General features: G+C 38.8%; 1 protein-coding gene and 1 long non-coding RNA gene across 2 annotated transcripts; one reads left to right on the forward strand and one right to left on the reverse strand.

The window, feature by feature from the left end:
• Nucleotides 1–4,362: 4,362 nt before the first annotated feature.
• si:ch211-195b21.5 lies at nucleotides 4,363–24,460 on the reverse strand. Its single transcript, XM_044372605.1, has 8 exons — nucleotides 24,129–24,460; nucleotides 15,031–15,176; nucleotides 14,295–14,916; nucleotides 11,559–12,201; nucleotides 8,706–8,773; nucleotides 8,498–8,591; nucleotides 8,268–8,386; nucleotides 4,363–5,590 (listed from the first exon to the last, which is right to left on the reverse strand). Exons 1-8 carry the CDS (start codon nucleotides 24,330–24,332, stop codon nucleotides 5,036–5,038), a joined length of 2,451 nt encoding a protein of 816 aa, XP_044228540.1. The 5' UTR covers nucleotides 24,333–24,460; the 3' UTR covers nucleotides 4,363–5,035.
• On the forward strand, nucleotides 5,932–15,949 carry LOC122996849. The gene is made up of 3 exons (XR_006407089.1): nucleotides 5,932–6,816; nucleotides 13,545–13,548; nucleotides 15,939–15,949. It is a non-coding gene; the product is annotated as an uncharacterized LOC122996849 (long non-coding RNA).
• Nucleotides 24,461–25,629: the final 1,169 nt, after the last annotated feature.

Consider the following 25,629-nt stretch of genomic DNA (forward strand, 5'->3'; position numbering starts at 1 on the left):
TGAAAGTGGTCGCTCATAGTGACAAACCTACAGAGAATTATCACCTAACTGCAGTTCTGCTCAGCTATGGAGCATTTTACGTCCTGCAACCTTTCTGTTTTAGTTCACTAATATCTTAATGTTTTGTCTACAGCTCATTCCGTTGCGCCTAAGTGGCTAAATATAAATGAACATATGTTTAAGTAACTTTTTTTTGTACGTCTCATTTTACTTTTATTATTTAGATCTGTGTTAAGGGAAAAAGACTCCAAAACCAACTTGTAGTAACACATCCCCTATACACAGTTAGCTTATCAAGTGTCTAATCGGGCCAATAACCTGCTAGCAAACAACTGCATCAACACCCAGCAGACAAACATGTCTTGAGTTAAAGGTACCCTGTGGAGTTTTTGACCACTATTAGCTCGATAGAACAATTCCTTGTGGATCCCTGTTTTGTTTGTTTTAGTGGGTGACATAATACACATTCTTGCCAGTAGTTTCACTCTATTTCACTGATCTATAGGGAGTGGTAACATGTAAAGAAATGCAGCAATGTGCCAATAGAAGCTGAAAAGAAGAATGCTAACAAGGAAAATGTAAACAAAGTTTATGAAATATTCAAACAATTGGCTTTGCAATTGTTTTATGAGGAAGGAAATGCATTCAACATGTTTGTTAGACCCCAAAGATAAAGAAGATAAGATTAATGTGCTTTGGTGAGCAACACTGAATGCAAACAGAAATTTTGTTTACAAGAAAACAAGAGCACATTCAAATCATACATGTTACAGATGAGCAACATTTTTAAGTCTAACAATTACAGGCAGTTTCGCTCAGGTTGGTCCAAGTTCCAAGAAAAATATCAGTTTCACCTTCTTGCTAGGTGTCCAGTTTTCTTTACTTGTTTACTGTAACTCTACCTTTCTATACATTTGGCTTGTCTGATCTTGTTTGTTGGAAACACTTAATGGAGGTGTTAATGAGATTGGTGATACTCAACCATAGAGTCTGTATGTGAGCTGGAAGCAGAGTAGGGTGATGATTCTCAGTAGGTTAGGCAGTATGAAAGACCCTTCCAGACTAAAGGGTTATTTAATTCAGTGTTAGATATTTGTTTATATATATGTGTATATATTTTGTTTTGTGCTGAGATCACTTTTTCAAAACATCTTCTCTGCTAATTTGTGCTATTTCTTTTCAGACAGGAATGACAGACTGATAAATTTTGAAAAGTACCTAAGAGACACATGATATGGGTCTTGGGATTCTGAGTGAATCAGCTCAGGGTGCATGGACTGATACAGTCTGTTGTGAACACAAACTGGCCTCTAAATGAAAGTAACAAAGCCAGCAGAATGGACTTTCCCTATTTAAACAAGCTGGTACAGAAAGGGGCAGGTCGTAACTTGTGATGACACACAGATAGGAATGTAGCAAAGCCTGATTCATCAAACTATCAGGTTTTATGTAACATGTCACTGAGCGGACATTTCATGACAAACCTGTGAAGTATTATTATGTTTCTTCTCAAGAAGTTAAGCATTACATTTTTAGTCAGCCTTGAAATTCTTTATTCTTTTTGTGTGGAAGTCACTGTGAAAATGAAAGTAATTTATGTTTCACTGTTGTTCCTCTCAGCTGTGTTAAATGCAGTACATTGCTGTCTGGTATACACTGTGGATGTATATGGTTGCATGAGAATGTATCTCCACCTGCTGGGCAAGCATGGATATAACAGCTTGGTATTGCCCTGTATGGCAGATTTTCTTCACTCTTCTTCATGCACAATAACAGCATTCAGTATCTTGTAAATTTCTCCTGTTTGTGTTTTCAAAGCAAAAGGAATCCTTTGTATATGGTGTTTATTCAGTTTGTATTATGATGTAATGATGAGACATTCCCTGTGTGTTTGTCTTCTTTATGTGGACCAGTTTAACTACTTCAGAATGCCAAGAAATAAACTGGTTTTGTTAACCTCATCTTTACTGTGGTTAGTGTTTTTTAAATTAGAATTTTATAAGCATTTACTAAGTTATTACTTGGTAATTATGACACCAACAATGATTTTAATATAATGGTTCTGTCTGTCCTCTGCAGGTGAGTACTCAACCAGAGCATAAACTCTTATTTTGTACCTTACCTGTCTATTGACTTTGACTCATGATCTTGAGAATGAGTTGCAGTTGATGGCCTTGTGGCAGATTACAGACAAAACCACAAACTATATTAACTTAGCTGTTCTGAACCAGGGCCTTTGAAACATCATGTCCAAACTGATCCTGGCTGAGGATGCTTCACTGTGATGTAAAATGAAGTCCTGACACCCTGACTGTCTGTAAACTGTAAAGGTGTTCAAGAGACTGAGCGCACTAGAAGATGGGTAATAAATTCCACTGAATACCAACAGCACAGGACTCTGATACAAATGACAAATTATTTGATGTGGCCCTGAAGTTTGGAGAAAATTACTTTCTGTAGCAGCTTTTCCTTTTCCTGCTCTGCAGTCATGTCCTCAACACTACTCTGTACTCTCTCTTATATATCAATTGGTACAACCTGCCAACAACTATGTAAAGCTCCAGGTAAAAAGTTACATCATCCAAAATGTGCAAAAACACATCTGCCATCAATCATTTAAATCCTCTATGATACCAGGTTAAAACACACAAATAAATAAACGAGCCAGTTCAGACAGAAGTTTGTTTTCATTTCACTTTATTATGACAAATTTCCAAGCATGAGAGGATCTGTGGCTTATGAGATGTCAATGCTGGTCTTTTTCACACCATGAACCCTTATATTTTATTAGATATGCAGTTATCTTACCTGATTTATCCAGCAGCAGCAGCTTTTGAGGTTAGCCTGGTTCAAACTCAAGGGGCTATATATATATATATATACACACACACACACACACACATATATGTACATTTATCCACATACTGTATGTTCATCAGTCTCTCTGTATATGTGCAGTATATGTACAGATGGCAGCTGAAATGAAATGTGACTAATGAAGAAACATAAAAACAATGCAATAATCATGAAATAGCATATGTACTGACAATATAAATTTTTATTTATTAAAAACAAATGTTAACCTCAGGCCCCCCAGTTAGTACTGATTAGTATGACTAAGTTCACAGAGTTTAAATTTGCTGTTGTCATTGTTTTCCCATGAAGAGGAATAATTTTTCCATTTTCCATAGTCCTACACAAATAACCACCACTCACCTTGACAGGAAAATCATTGCTTTTGGAGGCTCAATTGGTTGAGTGGTTGTGCTGGCATCAGAGATCAACCTACAAGTGTAAAAAATGTAATCAAAGTCTGTTATCATAAAGGTGTTGTCAAAATAAATTTGAAATAATACATCACAAACAAGATTATCAACCTGTCAATCATTAGTTTAATATCCTCTGTCTTATAAAGCACTTTTTCTTTGTGCTCCCTCCATGTTACATGGCTTTGATCAATATCTGGATATATTGTAACAGTGGACAGTTGAAGTACAATTAAAGGACTGGATTATAATACAGCCACTGATTCAACTGGCTGATTTACTGTAAACAAAAGTTTCAATTTTTAAGTTCTCATACTTCTTTGGTTTGTCCGTCACCCAAACACAGTTAATTCATTTACAAATTAACTGTTACTTTCTCTTCATACAGAATGACCTTGATGGCAGAATATTGCCACAGGACTTTGCATGGAAAAGCTGCTTCAGCTCCTCTCCATCAAGTTACCTCTAAGGGCCAAACTGAGAAGTCAGATACAGTATGCTGTCACAGAATCCTTTGCTTGGTCTATATCAACCCCAGAAATCCTTTTTCACTTTTTCATGGAAGATATTTTGATGTCACAGTAGGAAAAGCACACGAGTAATTAATAAAATTAATGATGTCTAAATTCCATTTAGCCGTTTCAGTTTCAGGGTGCTGGTATTGTGCATGCTGGCTCACAGTCACAGCTTACTAGGACATGTTAATTAGTTAAATCTGTGCTTTCCTGTCAAATCAAAAGCATTTATTATAAAAGTTATTTAACCAGCAAGTGTAAATTCAGCTTTTTTGGTAATTGATTGTGACCACAGAACTGCAAAGAGATTACGTATTCATATGATCACTTCAATTTCAAAAGTATTTTTCTTTTTAACACTTTATTAAATTGTACGCATAATTCTGTATTTCACCACAGGAGACGGACTTGTGTGTCATTTTGTATTTCACATAAAAATGCAGATAAGTAGAAAGAGAATGAGTCAACTATGAAACACATCGCATTTCTAAACACTACAATGCTGTTGGTCCTTGTAAAATATTCATACAGTAGAAATGGTACAGCCAAAGATGAATGTGTTGACAAAAATAACTCACTGCTTATTTTCTCAAATATTTAATTAAAAGATGAAACTGGCAGTTAAGGGCATACTTGAGACAATGCAATGACACCAACATATTCATTAAGTCATTTTTAATTGTCATTTTAGGTAGCCACTTAGCAAAAGGAGTACAGTGACATTTTGGAAAATGTACTTGTTTGCCAACATACCAACAGCCAAAAGAGAACATTTATCACAATTTCATCTACATGTGTCCAGTTCAATGATCAGTCTGGGGCTCATTTAGTCTGGGTTGGCACAGACACTGGAGACAGCTCCATCACAGGAGTAAAATTAAACCTCCAAAAAATCAAAACCTCCCTCTGCTTCCAGTCTTTGTGTTCAACTCCAGTTCAGACCAATCTCTGTACTGGAAGCGCAAGGATGAAACTGATGTGACATCTCTTTTGAGTATGGTCGAAAGTAAACAAATGCACTTCCTCACCTGTCAGACAGACAGTCCCTTTAAACATGGAGATGAATCACCTGTTGATCCTACCTCCATCTTCTGATCACACCACCAAAAAAACAGGAGAAAAGAAAACAATAACATGGTTCTCAGAACCGTAATTGTAAAACTCTGAACTTTACATTCAGAAATTTGGCCAGTAACAATCGTCTTACGGATCTGTGTGGTATGGATATGAAAACTGACTAGGATAATACAACACTCAGGACTTATCCCCCTTCTCCTTCTTCTTCTTTTTCTCCTTCTTCTTCTTCTTTTTCTTTTTAGGTGATTTTGCATTACGTGTTTTTCCTTTGTCATCGTCACTGCTGTCACTGCTTTCATCTTTTTTTTTGCCATCCTCTCTGCTGTTCTTGGAGCCCCTGCTGTCTGAGTCTTCCACTTTGAGTTTACCATGGCCCCTGACAGCCAGCTCATTATTCCCCTCCTCCTTGACCCTGACGTTTGGAGGCGGTGTCAGTCCACGGGACACTGTTATGAGCATCCTCTCCCTCCTCATCTCCTCCTTCAAGGAGATGTTTTCCTGCCCAGCCCTGAGATTTCGACGGTCATTGTCATGATTGCTTCTGTGATCTCTCTCATCCCTCCAGTTTCGTTGGTATTCTCCGAGATTCCTGTGGTCTCCTGAATCTCTATGGGAACCGTAACCCCTGTGATCTCTTCTCTCTGAGGGGTGTGGGTGTTGGTTACTGCTGCTGCTAGAATAGCGTGAATGTCCTTTGCTGTCTCCAGGATGCTTGTCCATCTGCACTTTCTCCTAAAGACAGATAAAAACATTTTTTGAAGCATGAAGATAAAGAAACTACCCCAAAGCCACTCAAAGTGCTGGACTACAGATTTTGCTTTTCTTAGGGCCTGATCAGTGATGGGCCTAAAGTGTGAACTTCAGAGAGTAGAAGAAAAAACATGATTAATGAAATCAAAGGTGTTATACCTTTTATGCCTATTAGAGAATCAATGTCCTTGTACAAAGTGGACATACGGTAAGGCCTCAGCATGTGTTAAATGAATGAATCATCTAACAGCTTCTGAAACCCCCTTTCTAGCAGTCTTATTGGGGTGAGATCCATCTGACAATTTTTGTAACTTTCTGAAACAGACAAACAAACTGAGAAGCACACCCACTTTTTGCAGTGACTGGCCGGTTGTGTTGAGGTGTATAAGTAGGCAGAGTTTGAACTTTTTCTCTCAGGGTCTTTTTCATTTTTCAGAGCTACTGTCACTTTTCATGTGTACAACTGTGTGGAACGCTATGAACGCTTCTAGGTTTAAGGGGGCTCCACAGTGTCAGACTTTGAAAACCTGTTTTCAAATTCTGGGAACCCCCTCAGACAAGACCGAGACAACTGCGCCTCACCAACACCCACATCTACCGTCATCCCTCGGGCCAATTTAAAATTGTGATAATTACATTTTTTGTCTGCAGGTTTTTAACAAAGGCCATATATCTGTATATAAATCGATAGAGGAGAGTGCCAGTGTTTCAGGAATATAAGATTCAGAGTATTAGTAATGTCATAAAAACACTGTTTGAAAAAAGCGAATAGTAGTAATAGTACGATTTTGTCTCTGGTCTTGGTCCTGGTTCCTGGTCTTTGTTCGATTTGGGAGATAATCATGTTCTCAATTGGAACAAATTTGGAAATACAGTTCCTGTAATGCTTTGGTGGATGTAAACAGGAAGTATAACATTGCAATGGATTCAGTGGGTTAGCTTTGGCCTCATGTTTTAGACTACATTGGTTTACATTTTGATGAATTGGCACCATTAAAAGAACGCTGAATTAGCTATTATTAGTTCCTGTTTGCAGTGTACTCATGGATGTACAGACAACTATCACTGGATTACCTTTGACACTAAAGCAGACCTGCCAACACTCCTGTTTTTCCTGGGTTTCTCCCATATTATCACCCCCTCTCCTGCTCCTCAACCTTTATTATGAATAACCGTCATACACACGGATCCATATGTTGTGTACGTATGTACACAATCCACACACGACATACAATTTAACCCACCACAGTGGTTCCCAAATTTTTTCTGCTGGGGTCCCCTTTGTGGGTAAAACTATTTTCAAGCTCCCTCACCTACATGCACACAAGTAAACACACATCTTACTAAATAAAATAAAATAAGGAACAAGTCACTTTCAGAGTTGAAGCATTAAAAGTGACACTGCAGCATAAATGCTCTAAATTTTTGTGCACATTTTAATCTGAATCAGTTGATTTGTCTTATTCATAACCACTACTACCGGGGTTTTGCTGGCCATTCATGCAGCAAACTTTCAGACTCCTTGGAGTAAGAGGACTGCCGAAAAGGCCTCGCCTTGCGGTGGCTGTGGATTCGGAGGGGGGATCTGTGGAGCAGTGTGCCATTTGGACACAGGTTGGGTACTGATCACCCCCAGCTGGGTTGCTTGGGTGAGGGTGTATGATGATTAAAGACCCAAAACACCTTATGACCCTGGGTTCATCACTGATGACGTGTCCAAGTACCAACCCCTTGAGAATACACAAAACCTGCACATTTTCTCTGCAAGAATTACACTTAACTGGGAATTCACATAGAAAGCGAAAAGTGAGTGGCAGTGTTCTACTCGTTCAATCCACACCGACTCTGACCTGTGTTCAGCATCTCTGTCCACAAAAGCAGCCATCTGTCAGCAGCAGCTCCTAGGGAGCTGAGAGGATAGCAGCAGGCCAGACTGCTTTCACCAGGCTGACTGACAACAGAAATTTACTGAACCAAAATAGTTTCCATGTTGGTTCTATGGGAAGAAATCACTGATTTTATTTCCCCATCCACTGCAGCAAGTGTGGGGAAGCTAGCTTGCCGGTAGTGAAACCAGCAAGCTGAGATGGACAAACGGACTGAGAGTCCTGATCAATTAATACAGATATTGTTCATAAGTAAAATAATCAAAACATATAGGGGCTGGTTTGTCTCAAGAACTTGCCAAACTTTAAGATATGTAGTAAACTTAGATAAAGGGCTACATATAGACAGCTTTCGTGTTATTAGCTTAACCAGTGCACTGTGGTTGGGTAAAACATACTGGCGTTTGATGGGACACTGTGGGTAAATCCGGTGGAAATATTGCTTTTGTACATGTTTATGCTTGTTGAACAGAGTACTTATTGGCTTTTTACTTTCTACCGTTTTGTTGCACCTACAGTAATGAGTTTAGTTGTCGTCAACTTGAGTAAATTGTATCTTTCACTTCAATGTACTGTACTTTGTGTTTAGTGCAAATGTTAGCATGCCAATAAGCTAAATTAAGATGGTAAACATGGTCAACATTAAACCTGCTAAACAAGAGAATGCTAGCATTGTCATGTGACACATTAATTCAAATGACTGATTCAAACTCAAGAAAAATGCAAAAGTAAGAACAGTTTTGCATTCCAGAAGGAAATATACAGGTACTCACACAGCTAGAGTTACTATGGCAGTGGATGGCTGCATGGTTTTCAGCACTATTCAAATCTCCAATGAACTCCTCACATTTCTGGCAGTAAAACCCAATCACTGGTGTCAGAAAACTCAATCCTGTAAATGGACAAGAAAAGAAATGAAGCAGATGCAGTATGTGTAATACAATGTGTAAGACAATTAAGAAGACAGGGAGTTTAAGATTGCCTTAAGAGGAAAATACTTTACCATCCAGTTTCAACAATCCCTCCATTTCTTTCATTAAAAATTCCATTTTACTTATTCTGGCTTTTTTCTCCTTGCTGCGCTCATCGTCACCTGCCTGGGAAACATGAGTGACGATTTCAAAAATCTGGGGTTTTTGCAATTCTTTTATGTGTTCAACTTTATCACTCAGATGTTGATTAGTCAATGACACAGCTTGGAAATCCTTTACCTTGTGCTTATCAGAGGACGTCTGAGATGTGCCACTGCCATCGCTTTTTGTCCGCTTATCCTTGGTTGCTTAAAAAAGAAAGACAACAACATCATCCTTTATTCTACAACAAAAGGTATTACTCAATAAAGACAAAGATAAAATATTAGGTCAGTTGGGTACACATTTGTGGTCAGCAGTCACAAAATCTTATCCTTGACAACTAGAGAGAAACAGATCCAAAATCAACTTTACACATCAGTGCACACCCAAATACACAAAGCAAAGACCAGCTTTTAAGAAGTTTAGACATTAACCTTGCCTCCACACTTTCCATGCCTTTCCAACTTCTCTATACCAAGCCATTTGCAAATACAAAACCGAGCAAAACTCGAAAGACTCGGCAGCCTGACATTTCTTAATTCTCTGTTTAGGAGTGGATGAGATTGACACTAAAATGAGAATAGTTGGTCCACCTTAAAGATCAGTCTACCTTAAGTGAGCCTGGTCAGGTTAGGCTAACCCACTGTCGCTCACTTCGGGGCTAACACCCTTTACTTTTTCAGTGGTTGGGGAAACAACAGACAAGACTTTTCTTGGTCTTGAGAAACTGCAGCATTTATTTACTGACACACTGTAGTCTGTACTGTACATTTACTGCCAGACTGACAACTTCCTGCTAACCTTTTCCTCTGCCCCACTTGTATTTCCCGTCACTTTTCTAACGCTTGCTCTTTTAAGGCCAAAACTCACCACTGCCGAAAGATGCAGGTCAAAACAGCCACCCCAAATATTTTCTATGTACAACCCCTCCTCTAGTGGCGGTTAGGCACACTTCATACCACTGACCTATTTCCAGCTTTGCTCCCCCTGAAAAAATGCATTTTTTCCCAGAGAAAAAGCTGTTTTGTACTTCAATACTTCACTGTAGTTTTAACTATTTCACCTGTGCCTGTATCTACAAGCCAAAAATGAATTAATTGTTGATTGATCTGCTGCTTTCAAAACATAATCTCACTGCTCAGGTTATCATTTTTTCAAGTTATTAATCAGAAATCAACAACTACAATAGGCACCTCACCCATGGCATTTTGATGTCCCATGCTGTACTCATAGAACTGGAGTTACAGCCAAATAACTAATGTACCTAACTAACAGAGTTTTTTTTCCAGGAAATATGTCTGAAAAAAGGGGGATCATCTTATATTTTAGGTCTAGATTTTTAACTGTCAATATACATTCAAAACAACAGATGGTGCCAAAAATCTGTAAAACAAGTGTTCCCCTCCTGACTGAGGCGAGCTACCATCCATCACAACTAGCCTACGGTGCCAGGGGCCTGAAAGATGGAGAGACACAGTGATCATCTCAAACAAAGTGGCTCAAAAGTAGGCCAAGTCAACCAACAACTGAGTACAGTAACGTAACGGATGTTGTTGTCGACTCGACTACTTCACTGTCTCTCCTCTGCTCCACTGAACTTCATACGTGTATGGAGGTGCAGCCCTGCCTGTGGTGAAACAGAGGAGAGGAGAGAAACTCAGCGCAACCACAGAGTCTCACACTGAGCTGAAATTAAATGAGTGCACATAAATTAGGTAAATAGCATAAATAAACATAGTCTCTACTGCGTTTTGCTGTGTCATTTATGGTTGCGCTGAGTCTCTCTCCTCTCCTCTGTTTCACAGTGGGCAAGGCTGAACACTCTGTCTGTGTGTGTGTGAGTGTGTGTGTGCGTGTGTGCGCGTGTGCTCCACAGAACAAGGTGAAGCACTCAAATTGACGACAACTAACTACACTCGTTACATTACTGTAAGTGCAATAAAAGTTTTGTGAGTAAAAAGCAAATTAGAGTTATTTAATCCAAGTTGTGAGTCTTTTTCCAAAAAGGAGTCTTGAAGAAAGGGGGGTGGTCTTATAACAAGGGTCATCTCATATTCGGGTCAGTACGGTACTATATTGAGGTGCTGCAGCATAATGTTTCCTATTGGTGCTAGGGACAGCACTTGACGCGCTGTGGTGGCGATGTCTTTCCACCTTCACACTCACTCAACCACACACTTGCTACACACACACACACACATTATACACTGCCCTATTCTTTAAAGGAGCTACACTACTCTTATAACAGTACCTTTCACATAGATGTCCTTTGAAGAATGAGGAGAGGGAGGATTCTGGGATTTGAAGCACTAGTTGATGACTCAAAACAATTGCAATGAAAATCATTAGTAGCCCACTGACATTAATGATTGTGTGAACTTTGGCATAATTTTCATAATTTCTCATAATTGTGCAGCAGCGCATGGGGAAACACTGCAGGTCACAAATACATGGTTTGATTTAAAAGAAAAAACAGCCGGGCACTGTAGTTTTTATCAGACGTCACTTGAACAGACGGACATAGTGCGCATTTGTTGGAGACTATATTGAGCTGCAGGATAATGTTTCTTGCAAATTGAGTATTTATGGCAGGACAACGGTGTGTGGGGGTTAGACACAAAATAATCATTGGCTGTGTTCAATGTTATCCAGGACAGACGGGATCAATTCATAAATGATTTTAGTCTTTTTGTGCAATTTGTTGACAACTGCAAAAATACTGAATTTTCAAGTAACTTGGCATAAACTACAGTAATAATTGTTTTAATATGAAAACAACAACAGCAACAACAAAAGAACCTCATTGTGCCTATCAAAAGATTTGTAACTGGACATATTTGAAATAGATTCTGTTCAAACTTCTGATAAAACCAGAGGTTGGTCACCATGAAGAAACAAATCAACAAAATAGTGAATATAAAATATAAAACATTTTGTATCTGGCAAGTTGAATAAGGAATTTGAATTTTTCATTCAATACAAGATTTATACCTTTGATGAGTGACTGTAGAGACTCCAAAGCTTGCCGTACATTGGGGTTACTCAGTGCTGGCAATCCCACGGCTGCTACTGCTGGGTCTGGACCAGGAGGTTGTGCAGGAGACAAATGCTTCCCCTCCTTCTGCCCCTGCATCTTCCCCATTATCTCACGGATGTCCACTGTGCCTAGACTTTTCAATATGTTTTTTATCTTCTCACACTCACTACTGTCCAGATTAGCAGAGGCTAAGCCTGAGGAACTGATTTGAAGGGGTTGCTTCGAATCAAGCAGATCCCCACAGTTACTGAATATGGACTTATTCTGATGATGCTGACTGTCAAGAGCACAACTCTCCATTTTGTTATGCTGCGGTTTGACGTGTTCTCCAATCTGGGAATACGCTGCAAAAAGTGCAGTATTGGATTGTTTTTCTCCAGTGTCTTCATTCCCATACAAGAACGACTCTTCGTCATCAAACTCGGCAGTTTTCCTGACCACAGTGTCTTCCTGACTTTGCACCTGGAGCCAAGAGAAGTCACTGCCTACTCTGTCATGGGGAAGGAGCATACTGTCATTTTCCAACGATGTTGAATTCTCCTGACTGTCATGTTGCTCCTCAGACACATACTCCACTTTTTTGCTTTCATCAGACGCCTGGAGAGAGGAGATCAAAATAATGACATTCTTAACAGATGGTACCCCCTTCACTTTCTTTTCTTGCATCACTACTGATACCTTTGGGGGGAACAATGAGCTACAGCTAAGTGACATTGTATGAGTGAAAAAGCTTTAACTGTCAGAGTTCACCCATGCATTTAAGTGTTCACAGTTTGTGGCACTCTCAGTTAGCTGACAATTAAATCGTTCACGGGTGCAATACTTATTAATTTGTCAAATCCTTGAATTGTTAAATCTGAAGATTAATTTTGTAGATGAACATTAAGAAATATATCATCTTCTGACATTTTTGTAGTTACAGCCACTCAATGTATTCATGTTTTAGAAATGCTTTACTATGTAGAGTTTCTATAGTAGGTGGTGAGGGAACACTGTGCATAATTCAAATATAATATGTGGGCATACACGAGGAAACACAACTCTACTACTAACGAGTAAAAAGCTGCCTCTGAGCTACACTCGAAGACAAACCAGCAGTTTAATCTTTCTGTGGCATACAACTTTAAAGTTACTGATCTGATTTTTCTACAAACATCAATTTATGCTATCAGAATTATTTGAAATATGGTATTATATAGAAAAAACAAAAAAACAAAATCAAGAATTTTTGGGGGAGTAATTAAGTTCAGATCTGGTTTAGCAGTATCTACCTTAGCCAAATTCCCCTGAAAACGTGGTAATTTAATATAATATTTAAATTCTTTATAAAAACAGATCAGCATTTGACAGAAGCCCACTGCATCACCAAAGAAAAAGGAGGCCTTTAGGAGAAAATTATCACATAACTACTAGATCAGGTTCTCATAATTATAATAGAGGTATCTCCTAATTATGGAGATTGTTTTCTTGTAATTATGGTTATCAATTGGCATGATGGTGTTACCATTTTAATTTTATATTATTCCCTTCTTGGCTTGAGACACTGAAATATATTAATATCACTGAGTAATGTGGAGGTTATTTTTATTATTAATATGTAAACACTGCGCAGGTATCTAAAGTCCTGAGGATTGTTAGGTGCAGAGCACACACCGGCAGGATCACCGTGTTCCTTCAGGAGCAGCTAAACCAGTACCAGATGCTTCATGAATACAGTCATGCATCTGAAATGCATCCATGCTGGCTTTGTGGTGTTACACTGTATTCAGTGACCCATTTCATTCTGTGACCTGAATATCATACATTGCAGTTTTGATAGGATAGTATTTAGTGAAGGTCACAAATGTTGATAGCTTTTAACCAAAAAGTGGGACCCTATTTATTCAGATATTAGAAACAAATATTTTGATAGATGTGATAGCACAAGCTCTGGTGTATAGGTCTGTTTGTAAAGCTCACCTTATAATATTCAGTTGACACTTTTTCATATTCTGTAGTTGATCCTCTAGTGTTACAGAATTTGACTGGTCACGAATTTCTGTATACCGAAATCACAGCTATCAAAATTTGTGTGTTTATCTATATACTATGGTATCGTTTTATTACAGTTGAACAAAGTCTCCCCCTACCTCTTTATCTCTCAACCCAACCAGTCAAGACAGATGGCTGCCAATCTAGAGTCCGGTTCTGCTTGAGGTTTCTTCCCGTTAAAGGGGAGTTTTTCCTTGCTTGTCCCTTGCTGTCAACAAGTGCTTGCTCATGGGGGAATGTTGGGTCTCTGAGAGTATGGTCTTGACCAGCTCTATGTGAAAAGTGCCCCGAGATGACTTTGTCATGATTTGGCGTTATATATAAAATTGAATTGAATTGAATTATCTGAATCTCCACTTCTATTGGTTTAAACGTGCTAATTGTTTGTAAATGTAGCTGTGCAGATTTGTTTTCTTCCTGTGAGTTTTTGGCACGCAGCATACTTAAAAGGCAAGCTGCTGGTCGATGTGGTTGATACTGCTCTTTCTACTTCAAACTGAATTCCTGTATTGGATTTGTATTGTGAAAATACATGTGACTTAAGTATAAAGTTACCCAAAAGACTATCTATAATAATAAAAGTTAGATTTACTTCAGATTAGATTTACTCAAATATCCACTGAAATGAGACATTATGTAAAATGTATGATGAGCACTACCTGAATAGTGAGGATGGCATCTTTGAGGGTGGGCAACCTGTCTTCCAATTCTTTGCTGTTCATGACCAGCTTCAGTCCCTCTAACAGACTACTGCCTGTCAGATTATTACTGCAGCTAGCATTGCTGCTACTGCAGCTGTTGCTGGGGCTCCTCTTTCTCTTTCTGTCTTTGGCGTAGCTTTTCTCATTACTGCTACTTCGTGACTTTGACCTCCTGACCCGGCTTTTGCTCCGTGTGTGACCTTTCTTGCTTTGGCTCTGGCTCCAACTCCTACTGCGAGCCCTGCTTTTACTTCTACCTCGACTTTTGCTGCCAGCACGGCTTTTGCTCCTTCCTCTGCTTCGGCTGCGCGCTCGGCTCTTGCTCCGTGCACGGCTCTTGGCTCGAGATTTGGCACGGCTTCTGCCACGACTTCTTCCGCGACTTCTGCCACGACTTCTGCTGCGACTTTTGCTCTTGGTCAGATGTTTCTGGAACTCAGGGTCTGATTTGACTGCTTCCTTCAGGACATTAGCTGACTTAAATGCATCAGCCAGGTTGTATGCCATGTTCCCTTTCAGATAGTCTGGGAGAGGCTTGTTAGCAGCAATACATCTCAGGAATTCCTCGCCAGCTCGGTCACTGAAAATTAGTGTGTATGTGTTCCAAACACCAGCAAAAACAAAAAGTACATCATTGCAACTGTGCCAAGCCAGATTTATCCAAAACATTTAATTAACACATTGACACATTTACCTGTTGTCTGGTGGATGATGTTCCACAGGAGTGGGATTCCACTGTGGGACCTGATGGCGCAGTGGTTCTACAGGAGGGACAATCTGCTGGTTGCCTCCCAAAGCAATCATGGTACTACGGTCTATGGAGAAGCTGCTACAGTGGGGCTGAGAGTATTCAGAATTCATGTTATACAGCTTCACAAGACAGACCTGCAATAGCATATTTATAGATCTTTTACTCCAAGTGTTCAAGTTGCTAAATATATTAAAAAGGGGCTCCCAAAAAACTCAAATGTATAAATTTGATTTACAAATGATCATTTGTAAATGATCATTTGTAAATCAACACAGACAATGTGGTTACAACACAGACAATGTCCAGTACGTGTCACAATTTCCCAAGGAGTCATATCGCATCACACTGTCAACCAAGTGCATCTTGCCACAATTAGCATGTTCAACAGATTGAAAATGCTAGTCAGCACTGGTGTACTTGAAATTGAATCAGGATTTCTTAAAGTCCCCTTCCAACGAAAATTTTTTTTTTCTTCTTGTTCCTGCAGTTGAATGTTTGAGCTTCACTGTGCAGACAATGTATGTGCGGAGTTTGACACTGCAAGGCTGTTTTCACATTCATCAGTTTAAAATGAAAAGTATCTCTGTGCTCACTGAAAATCTTATTTTAAGGGATGGGCCTATGAGCAGGATTTGTGACATCACAAATAGTTTGGAGGCCAATCCTGGTCTAATATTTAAATTACACAAGTGTGATGTGGAAACTTGAAGCCTCCAGTGCACATACACTGAGAATGGACTTTACAGTGAAGAGACATCTTGTTTCCAACAGTTAAACTTCTGAAATGAAATATATTTGCATATGCAAAGAATCTGGAATTTGTAATGAGTTTGAAGGAGATTAATTTTAAGGATTTTACCAATACCAATTATATGCAAACATATAGTCCTAATGAAAGTATTGAGTGTATGTTCTGTAATTTGGTTTATATTTTCAGCCATGTTTTTTCCAAGTCGGTTTATCTTTTAGCATTAATTAGCCCTTACAGTGTTAAGATAACACTGATCAACCTACGGGAGTTTCTCACGGCTCATATACCACGTTTTTCTGCCACATTCTTGTCAAGTGAAAACAAGTTGAAAGCATCTCTCAATGTTGTTTCAGAAGAGGAATCATGGAGTTAGAATAGTCAAAGGTTTTGAGATACAATTTAGGATGAGGGATTTCACTCACTCACCTAAATTGTACTTCTGAGTCAACATGTCACATTTTTACATTCTGACAAAATACAAAATGTAAAAACATCACTTGTCTATGCCCTTTTTGCCGCTCGACACAGCATGTATTTCCATTGGTGGCAGTATTTGTTAGTGGTATAATATGGCATGTTGGGAGAGAGGAGGAACGCACACCATTGTTGGAGAGGTGATGACCACGATGAAAGTACAAGTGTGAAGGAAGGCAGATACACACTTATAGCCACAATGCAAGAATAGTTAAATAAGTTACCAATGTTTCAACATGACAGCCTTCTTCAGGGTACTCATGTTGAAATGTTGGTAACTTAAAATATTGTTGCATCGTGGCTACGAGTGTGCATCTACCTTCCTTCATACATAATGTAGCGTGCTACCAGTAGTGCGACCAGGGACTGCAGTAAGACAAAATGGACCATCTTAAACAGGTTTTCTTGAAACTTATATTTTGTACCAAGGCTGTTGTGTTCCCTTTGTGAAATAAAACAAAACACAGCAACAGAAATACATTATTATTGGGCAATACATAGTGTATATATACACTATATATAATACAGTAGTATACATATGAAATATGTTATAAGTAGCTTTGCAATACATAAAACCCTTATTTCATCCTTCTCAGATCTCCTCTAGCTTGTAGAAGCTGGTTTTAAACATTTACAGTAGCAAATGTCAAAATTGTGCCTTTTACCCAACAAAAAGTATTGATATCTCAAAGAATTCTGGGGGTTTTCAAATGAACTCATGCTCAGCAAATGACATGCAAAACTGAAGTGTAGAAACTTTTTCAAAGCACTGTTAAAGTTCATATTTTAACAAGATGTCAAAGAGTTACATGGATTATAAACATTGATTATAAAGCATTTTTTTAGATAGAAGTGTTTACTAAGAGACCAACATAAGCATCCTTAAGGCCCAGTCACACCAGCATTTAATTCAGCAAAATTCTGCACTGAAATCAATTAATTCCAGTGAAATCACTGATTGGTGGATTCACTCACAGTGGTAAAGGAAATCTGTGCAAATGTTTTGCACCAACTTTAAAGTTAAACAAATCTGCAACATTGATCAATATCATGTTGTCTTGACAGTGCAGACCTTTGAGAGCCAGAGTCCAAAATGTAGGAAGCTAGAGCTTATTAGAAGAAAGTAAGCAAGCTCACTAGCTTGAAGAACTTTTCCCCCCTCTTCAATAATGCTATTAAATCATTTCATTCAATAAAAAAAATATAGTACAATACTGAAAATAAAATGACTGGGGAGTAAACAGTCCAGTGAAAAGAAGCTCAGAGAGCTATTTTGACTGACTAGCGCTCACATGTTTCCAAATGGCTACATCAAACTCCAAGAACTACATATTTTGCAAAGACGTGCAAATAAATTTTGCCATGCAACTTTCTGGTGTAACCAGGCCTTTAGAGTCATGCCATTAGCATGGCTAAAATTAGCAGAAAAATAACTGGGATGACACTTTTGGCTTTTGTAAAACTAAACTAAAATTGCATCGAGATTTTAAATCCACAACCATTTCCTCTGTTGATCTTAAGCATAACTTCAAAAAGGAAGTATCACTCAGTATAAACTGAAGTTTTTTTCACATGGGTAGAACAAAATAGACTAGTAGCCACAAATCAAATGGATTCATCTCCATGTCCATGTCTGAATCACAAAACAGCGGTCCATTTTTGAATGCTGCTTTGAAAGCGATGATGTTCCCTTTTCTTCGCTGCTTTTTTGACTTCCACAAGTAGTTTTGGTCTTCATTGTCCGTTCTGGATCCTCCACATATAACTCTGCTTGAAATGAGTTAAACAACAACCAACAGGCTTCAGGTCACATACAGTACACCTACACATACACCGCGTATGAACGGACATGTGTAAACCAAGTGTGTGATCATTTCCAAGCAAAGTTAGGGAATTGTCAATTTGTACTTAATGATGTACAAAAAGAACAGTAAAATCAATCAAATGGAAATTGAATTAATACAAGAAGCTTTATGAACAAATAAAAATAAAGAATATAAGTTGTTATTCTATTTACTAATTCCTTTTAGACAGTGGTGGGAGGTAAAATGTTTCCTTTTGGAGATACCTCGTACTTTTACATCACTAGATGAACATTTGTCACATTTCTTCATTTGGCAGAGGCTTGTCCAAGTGACAAATGAGGTAAAATCCAGGCCACAGTAGATCAGTAGTAGTTCAGTGCACTTGCTAGTTCTATCCTCCTTTTTCCAGTTATAGAAGGATGCTGCAAATATCTTTCTGCATGGTCCAATTGCTCTGTCGATTGTCCCTCTTTTCATTTTTTCACTGTAAAATATGGGAAAAAATGTATAGGACAATACCTGTTAAACATTATTGATATTAATTTAATAAAAATATGTATTACCATATCGGAATTTCTACAAAATAACACAAAATGGAAACAAAGCCATTCAAAATAATAATGCATCAAATAATAACCTAACAACCTAAGTTAGTACAATTAAGAAGTCTTTTTTTTTTTTTTTTAAAGTTCTTCTTTTAGCTGTCAATTGCTCCTTACCTTCCCTACGTAATATGTGGTTGCAAGGCTATACTGACAAGCTGACAAACATCCTTGGCTGATATTTTTCTTTGAAAAGGAACAGATATTGTTTTTGTTGACTTACCCATTGTGATGTAAAGCATGCATGTCAAGGTAAGTTGCAGATCCATACCGTGCTGACAAATTCGAACATGCCGTCATGAAATTGAAATGATTGCTGTGGTATGATTGTCAGGAAAACCAGAGGCTTTGTTGTAGCTGCTTAGGCTTTGTAGTATGTAAAATTCAGCAAACACAGTAAGTGTTCTCTACTTGTGTGTGCCTTCAGTCATCATAATTGGCCTATATCCAGCAATGTAGCACAACTGGGGATGGATATCAATTTATTGATAGTACTACTATTATCGATACTCCTTATCGGCCCGGTTCTTTATCGATACTCTTAATGGTTCTTTTTCTTTATTAAAGAATTGTTGTTTTTTTAAAATTATTTAAAAAAACAATTCAGAACAGGATTAGAATTTATATTTTCAATATAATATTGTTTCTAGAGCAGCAACAGGAATGTTTAGAGCAGCAAAATTGCTATATAAAATCAATAACATCTCACTGGAAACTTATCTAAAATGTCAATAAAATAAATAATATTTCTGACATCAAAATACTGTGTGAAGTTTAGGAAGAATGAGGCAGGTTTGTCTCAGCCAGTAGCTTAGTTTACAAGAATTTGCCAAATTTTAAGATATGTTACAAACTAAGCTAAACACTTAAGGCTACATACAGACAGCTTTCATTTTAGCTAGCTACAATTCCCAATTAGCTTAACTACCGCACTGTGGTTGTGCAAAACATACTGGCGGTGGATGGGAGACTGGGTCACTCCATGTCAAATCAGATAAGCACCGTCTCAGATTTTGTTCACACTCAAAACCAAGGCCTGTAAAATATTTCTGTTCATATCCTAGGTTTTCAAATTTTTTCAGCCCTTGATATCATTTCTTATTTATATCTTCAAAGACGCCTTATCTGGGAAGCCATGTTTGGGCATTAGCATCTTGACAAGTATTGTTCCTAGCCTCACCAAACTTTATAGGATGGAAGATAAACATGTTCTGTATGCTAAAATCATTAATAGCCTTTTACTCAAATATTGGCACAAAATGAATTAAAGATTGTATTTGAAGAAAAAATAATGATTAATACCATATGGGTGAAAAAAGGGGTTATAGTAACCTCAATATCACTATTGTTTGGGAATTTTGTTCTTTTTTCCAAATCTTGGGCCTTATAGAAAATCAATAGGCATGCAGTACAAAGTTTTAATGGTTCAGTCATACTGAAAACATTTGTCGTCCATCCTACAAAGTTTGGTAAGGCTAGGAATAATATTTTTCAAGATATTAATGCCCAAACATGGCTTCCCAGGTTTTTTGAGAGTATAAAAAATATCAAGAGCCAAAAAAATATAAAAACATTGGAATTGAACAAAAATATTTTACAGGCCTTAGTTTTAAGACCCACACATCATATAGACTGACAGAAACTGAATCTGAGATGGTGCTGCAACCACTTTCCTGGATTCTGTCTGATTGGACATGGAATGACCCGACAATGGGCAAAGCAGTTGACAATACTGGTTTTCTATATGCTTGTTGAACAGCTGGTTTGATGAAGTACTCTTATTGGCTTTTTACTCGCAAAGGTTTTACTGTACTTATAGTAACTAGCGCAGTTGTCATCAGCTTGAGTAAAACTTTTTTCCTTACTTCACCTGGTTCACTGTGTGTGTGTGTGTGTGCGAGAGAGGAGAGACTACAGCATGACCGAAAGTTACACCAAAACATATAAAATTACTCGTAAAAGAACCAATCTTGACAATACCCTGGATTCTTATCATACAAGGTTGGGTTGTATTTTGAGTCAGTAATGTGTGGTTTTCTGCATAATGCCATTCAAAAATTTTCTTAATCTGCATGCTGCCAGGTAGGCTTGGGCAGTGTTTTTTTTCATACCTTCCTTACATTTCACTGGGGTATGCGGTATACAATGGTATTTGTGTTTAAAAAAAAAAAAAAAAAAAAAGTAAAAGCTGAGCTGCGCTAGTGATAGATAGTCATTGTAGCATGTATGACATTGTCTTGCTTACAACGCTGTGTGTCTAATATGCAATTAGCCTACAAGTCTTGCTGGGTTTAAATAGTTATGGCCCATCTGGACTCTGGCTGGACGCACCTTTAGGCTGTATGATTTGTGGAAAACTACTTTACCTTGCAGGTTAAATGGCAGCCTGCTCGGCTGTGCAGCGACCCAGGAGAGTTTAAACATATAACCAAGACAAAGTATGCATACAGGTATGTTTTTCATTGTCCCCCGCCCCCTCCTCCCCCTTTCCCTCTTTCTTTCTCTCTCTCAACCCAACCAGTCAAAGCAGATGGCCGCCCAGCAAGAGCTGGGTTCTGCTTGAGGTTTCTACCCGTTAAAGGGGAGTTTTTCCTTACCGCTGTCACCAAGTGCTGGGGAATTGTTGGGTCTCTGTAAATTAAAGAGTACGGTCTTGACTTTATGTGAAAAGTGCCCTGAGATGACTTTTGTTGTGATTTGGCGCTATATAAATAAAAATTGATTGATTGATACCAAGCATCAGCACCGACTCCTAGTCAGCTCACCCCTCTGTTCACCCTGACCCCTGGTGCACCTGGAGCCCGGCTCTTTGACTTAGCTTTTTTTTTTTTTTAGCTCTTTAGCGTGGATGCTAGCTGCGCGAGGCTCAATGGAGCTCCACAAGCGAGAACTCAGCACATGAGACGCTGTGTGCGGCAGGCGGGATCCTCTGGAGCTACCTAACATTCAACACACATGCATTGTAAGTGTAAAACAAGAGGGGCCTAGCCTCATGAAAAAAAGAACAAAAAACATGAACATAGCGGTTTTGGCGGTTGCTTGTGTGGTATTGCAATATTGCATTTATCAATTCCATGCCACTCGCAGTCGCCATCTTTGTCAGCTCAGCTGCCTGCTCCACTAGTGGAGACTGACCTCTGGGGGCACACTACAGTACATCACTTTAATACAGCATCTCCTTGTCAGCTTAATAGAAAGAGGAGTGTCTGTATGTTTGACAGTATTGAAAATCATACCTTCAGGATTTCTAAATACACTGGTATATACTGTTATATCTTGATACTGCCCAAGCCTACTGCCAGGAATGAAAAATCTTAGACTACATCTATATCAGCTGGCTAAATTCTAAAATGCTGTTTTCGTGCAAAAACGACATGCGTCCACAGCAGGAGTTTCAGCTTGTTTCGGCAATACCTCCATCCACATTAAATCACCAAAATATGCATGGAGGATAGATGAGCGAGTCAGCCACAGAAAATAAGCAAAGAAGAAAATGATATACTATTTCCATTCAACAGTGGCTTCCTGACATTTTGTTTATCACAAACAAATTACAACTATGTTTAACTCTAATCAAGCGGTCAAAGTACCAATAAAGAAAACAACACTTGCTTCAAGCCGTCCATCATTGTTGTTAATGTTGTTGTGTTTCTTCTTCGTCCTCTTTCAATGAAATGCTACACTACTCCCACCATCTGTTTTGTCAGCAATATGACAGTGTTTCTACAAAGCTCTGTTTTCTCGGTACACACTATGACAAGCCGTCCTTTTCTGATTTACACATTCTGGAGGCAGTTTTGGAATAGCTCCCTTTTTGGTGGAGAAATGCTGTTTTAGTCTGGAAAGATGGCCAAAACAGAGAGAAAAAGATGCGTTTACAAATTAAGCCGGCTTAGAGTGGACATAGTGTTAATGTGAGCCATGAAATCATGGGAGCCAATGCAATCATGAGCCCCCTTTCCACCAAAAGTTCCAGGTACTTTGTGCCCAGAGGAACTAATCTCAGGGACTAAACTTGGAACTTTAAAGTCCCTACAGTGCAGTCCTGTTTGCATTTCCACCACATCTGAGGAACCAGGTAGATCATGCAAATTACACCCATGAGGAATTTAAAAATGATGGACTTCCTGTGATTTTTCATGAAAATTCTTCTGATGAAAAGCTTAAAAATGCTGAATTGCAACTGCAGTGAACTTTTTGCATCATGTCATGCCTTCTGCACCCCTTGCTTAAACCAATTGGAGTATTTCCAGTAGGTTACAATGCATCTGACACGGACAATCTCCTGCTGAGTGCTACATGTGTGAAAGGGAAACTCTGGAAGATGTCCAGACCTGATTCTCCAGATATTGTGTGGAGTCCATATGTGATTAACCCTAATCCTTACTGTTGCATTAGTTGGATGTAGCGTGATTGAATGAAAAGGCGAAATGCAGAGGAAGAAAATGAAAATGAAACTGAAACTACGAGCGTCTACAGCTAGCCCACTGAGATTCTGTGTCATTTAGGTAAACATAAGTATTGGTTTAGCTTTGGTATTGGCAATATTAAAAAGGTCTCTGTTCAGGATTGTGGACAAAATAACTATATCAGAACATCAACAACATAATAATTAAGTGCAATTATGTTTAAGACAATACTTAAACATAACATGTTCTTAAAACAATATGTATATTATCATATTTGAGTACCATTACATGCAATTTGTGAATATGGCCACTTGGTTAGCACTTATATATATATATATATATATATATATATATATATATATAATACCCACTTTAAATAAACAAGTAATTACTGAGAATAATATCTAGTAATTATTAGCATTTCATATTGATATAACTATATAGTTCTAAAACAGTGAAACTTGCTAATGTGCCATACAAAGTGGAAAGCAAATTATTATCTAAATGATGCACACAAAAGGAAAGCCACATAATGGCAAAGCAAATCAGGCTGGGATAAAAGCATGGTTTTGCTTAAACAAGGCAGGTCTTAAATGTTTCATCAAAGTCTGTTTTGCACACATTACACTCCTATTTCAGCAGAGGACCTGAAGATTCAGACACACCTGGATTTGTAAGCGGATTGTTTGTGAGGCCTTGCCTGATTGTTATTATGAAGTAAGGGGATCATATACCAACACAAATTATCAAGCGTAAGGTTGGAAAGTGTTATGCCTAACGCTAGATATCTAACGTTATTAGATCAAAGATCGACTAACTTACTTGGCACGTGTCATCAAATCTAATATGCCTTATTATATTATCATTATCATTAGTGAATAACTAGCTACCTCTCACGCTGGTCTGTTGAGTTTACTCTGCTTAGCATTAACCTAGTATCTAAATCATGCAATGTACCGAGCTAAGCTAACTTTATTAGCCAGTCCGGTACGTAACTTACACGGATGAAATGTCCTCTTGGTGGCCTGTTGTGGAGAAAATGGCTATCCGGTGCTGAAGCCAAAAATGGTCCGCAAGGTCCAGGTGGGGGCAAGTGTCCAGGTGGAGGAACACCACAGGGCCCCCCGAGTCTGAAAGGAGGGCCATGGGGAGGAGGAGGCCCAAACGGCGGAGGTCCATGTGCAGGTTTACCGGGCCGGTACATGCTCGTGTTCAGCAGGGCATTTCACCTCAAGAATCACTAAGTGAGGAAACCAAATCAAAGGAAAAACAGGGTCCACGCGTGACTGTGCGGAGCTACTGCAGCAGTCAGCAGAAATGCAACAGTGACGTAGAAAAACATCCGGTATTGAAGAATTCAAAATAAAGGTCTAGCTCAGTTTTCTCATAGCTTTCAGCTGCTCATCCAGACATACAGTCATGGATACATACAGTCATGGATACATACATGACATACACCGCGTATATATAATCTACAGGACCAACCCATGAACGACATCCGATGAATTTGTGTAGATAGAAAATATAATGGACGAGAATCAAAGTCACTCATTAAAAATAAAAGCTCATCCAATGGACAGGTGGAAGATGATTGTTTAAAGGACCAATACAACCATGTAAAAAAACTCCAATACAAGTTTAAGTCCTTCATTCAAAATTATTTACTTCATCTACAGCAACTTGACCAGCCCCTCTGCCCTCTTCACCTCCCCACCTGCCTTCCCCCCATACCACCCAGCCCCTGTCTTTGTTTCCCCTGTGTCTCCAATGGAGCTGTCCAACTTAATGGCAGGAATGAGAATCTCCACTTGTGTTGTGGGTCCCATCCCATCCAATCTTGTCAAGGACTGCCTCCACACTATCTCCTCAGTCATCATTACAGAAATAAATAACTCCTCCTTTAGCTCTGGTTCAGTCACCCAAACTCTCAATTTGGCTGCTGTCACCCCCATCCTTAAAACATCTGGATATCTTGAGCAATTTCCAGCCCATCTCCAATCTCCCCTTTCTGTCAAAAATACTGGAACATCACCTCCCAACTCAAAGCCTAACTCATTTCCAACGACTTGTTCGAACCATTTCAATCCAGTCCTCCTCAAAGACCTCCTCCTCTCCTCAGACTCTGGTCACACAGCATTCTCATCCTACTCAACCTCACTGCAGCCTTTGACACAATTAACCACACCATTCTTCTCTCCTGTCTTGAATCCTCCCTTAACATTACTGGTACTGCCCTTTCCTGGCTAAAGTCTTATCTCACTAACAGACAACAGTTCATCAACATCAAAAACGGTACCTCCTCCACCGCTTCTTTGTCCCAAGGCATCCCCCAGGGTTCGGTGCTTGGTCCTCTTCTGTTCATCCTCTAATTGCTCCCCCTTGGTAACATCATACATCATCATGGTCTCCACTTCCACAGCTATGCAAATGAAGCTCTACATCTCCACTAAATCCATCACCACTGCAACTCACTCCATCCTTACCAACTGCCTCACTGAAAT

The sequence above is a fragment of the Thunnus albacares genome, chromosome 14 (genome assembly GCF_914725855.1).
Source record: "Thunnus albacares chromosome 14, fThuAlb1.1, whole genome shotgun sequence".
NCBI lineage: Eukaryota > Metazoa > Chordata > Actinopteri > Scombriformes > Scombridae > Thunnus > Thunnus albacares.

What these genes read in the sequence shown, in the direction of transcription:
- si:ch211-195b21.5 (XM_044372605.1), bottom strand. Translation starts at nt 24,332, where the DNA reads ATGTACCGGCCCGGTAAACCTGCACATGGACCTCCGCCGTTTGGGCCT. An exon ending in CAAGAGGACATTTCATCCGT is followed by an intron (nt 15,177 to 24,128) that starts GTAAGTTACGTA and finishes GAATACTCTCAG; the next exon opens with CCCCACTGTAGCAGCTTCTC. An exon ending in GCCATAGTAACTCTAGCTGT is followed by an intron (nt 5,591 to 8,267) that starts GTGAGTACCTGT and finishes ATCTGTCTTTAG; the next exon opens with GAGAAAGTGCAGATGGACAA.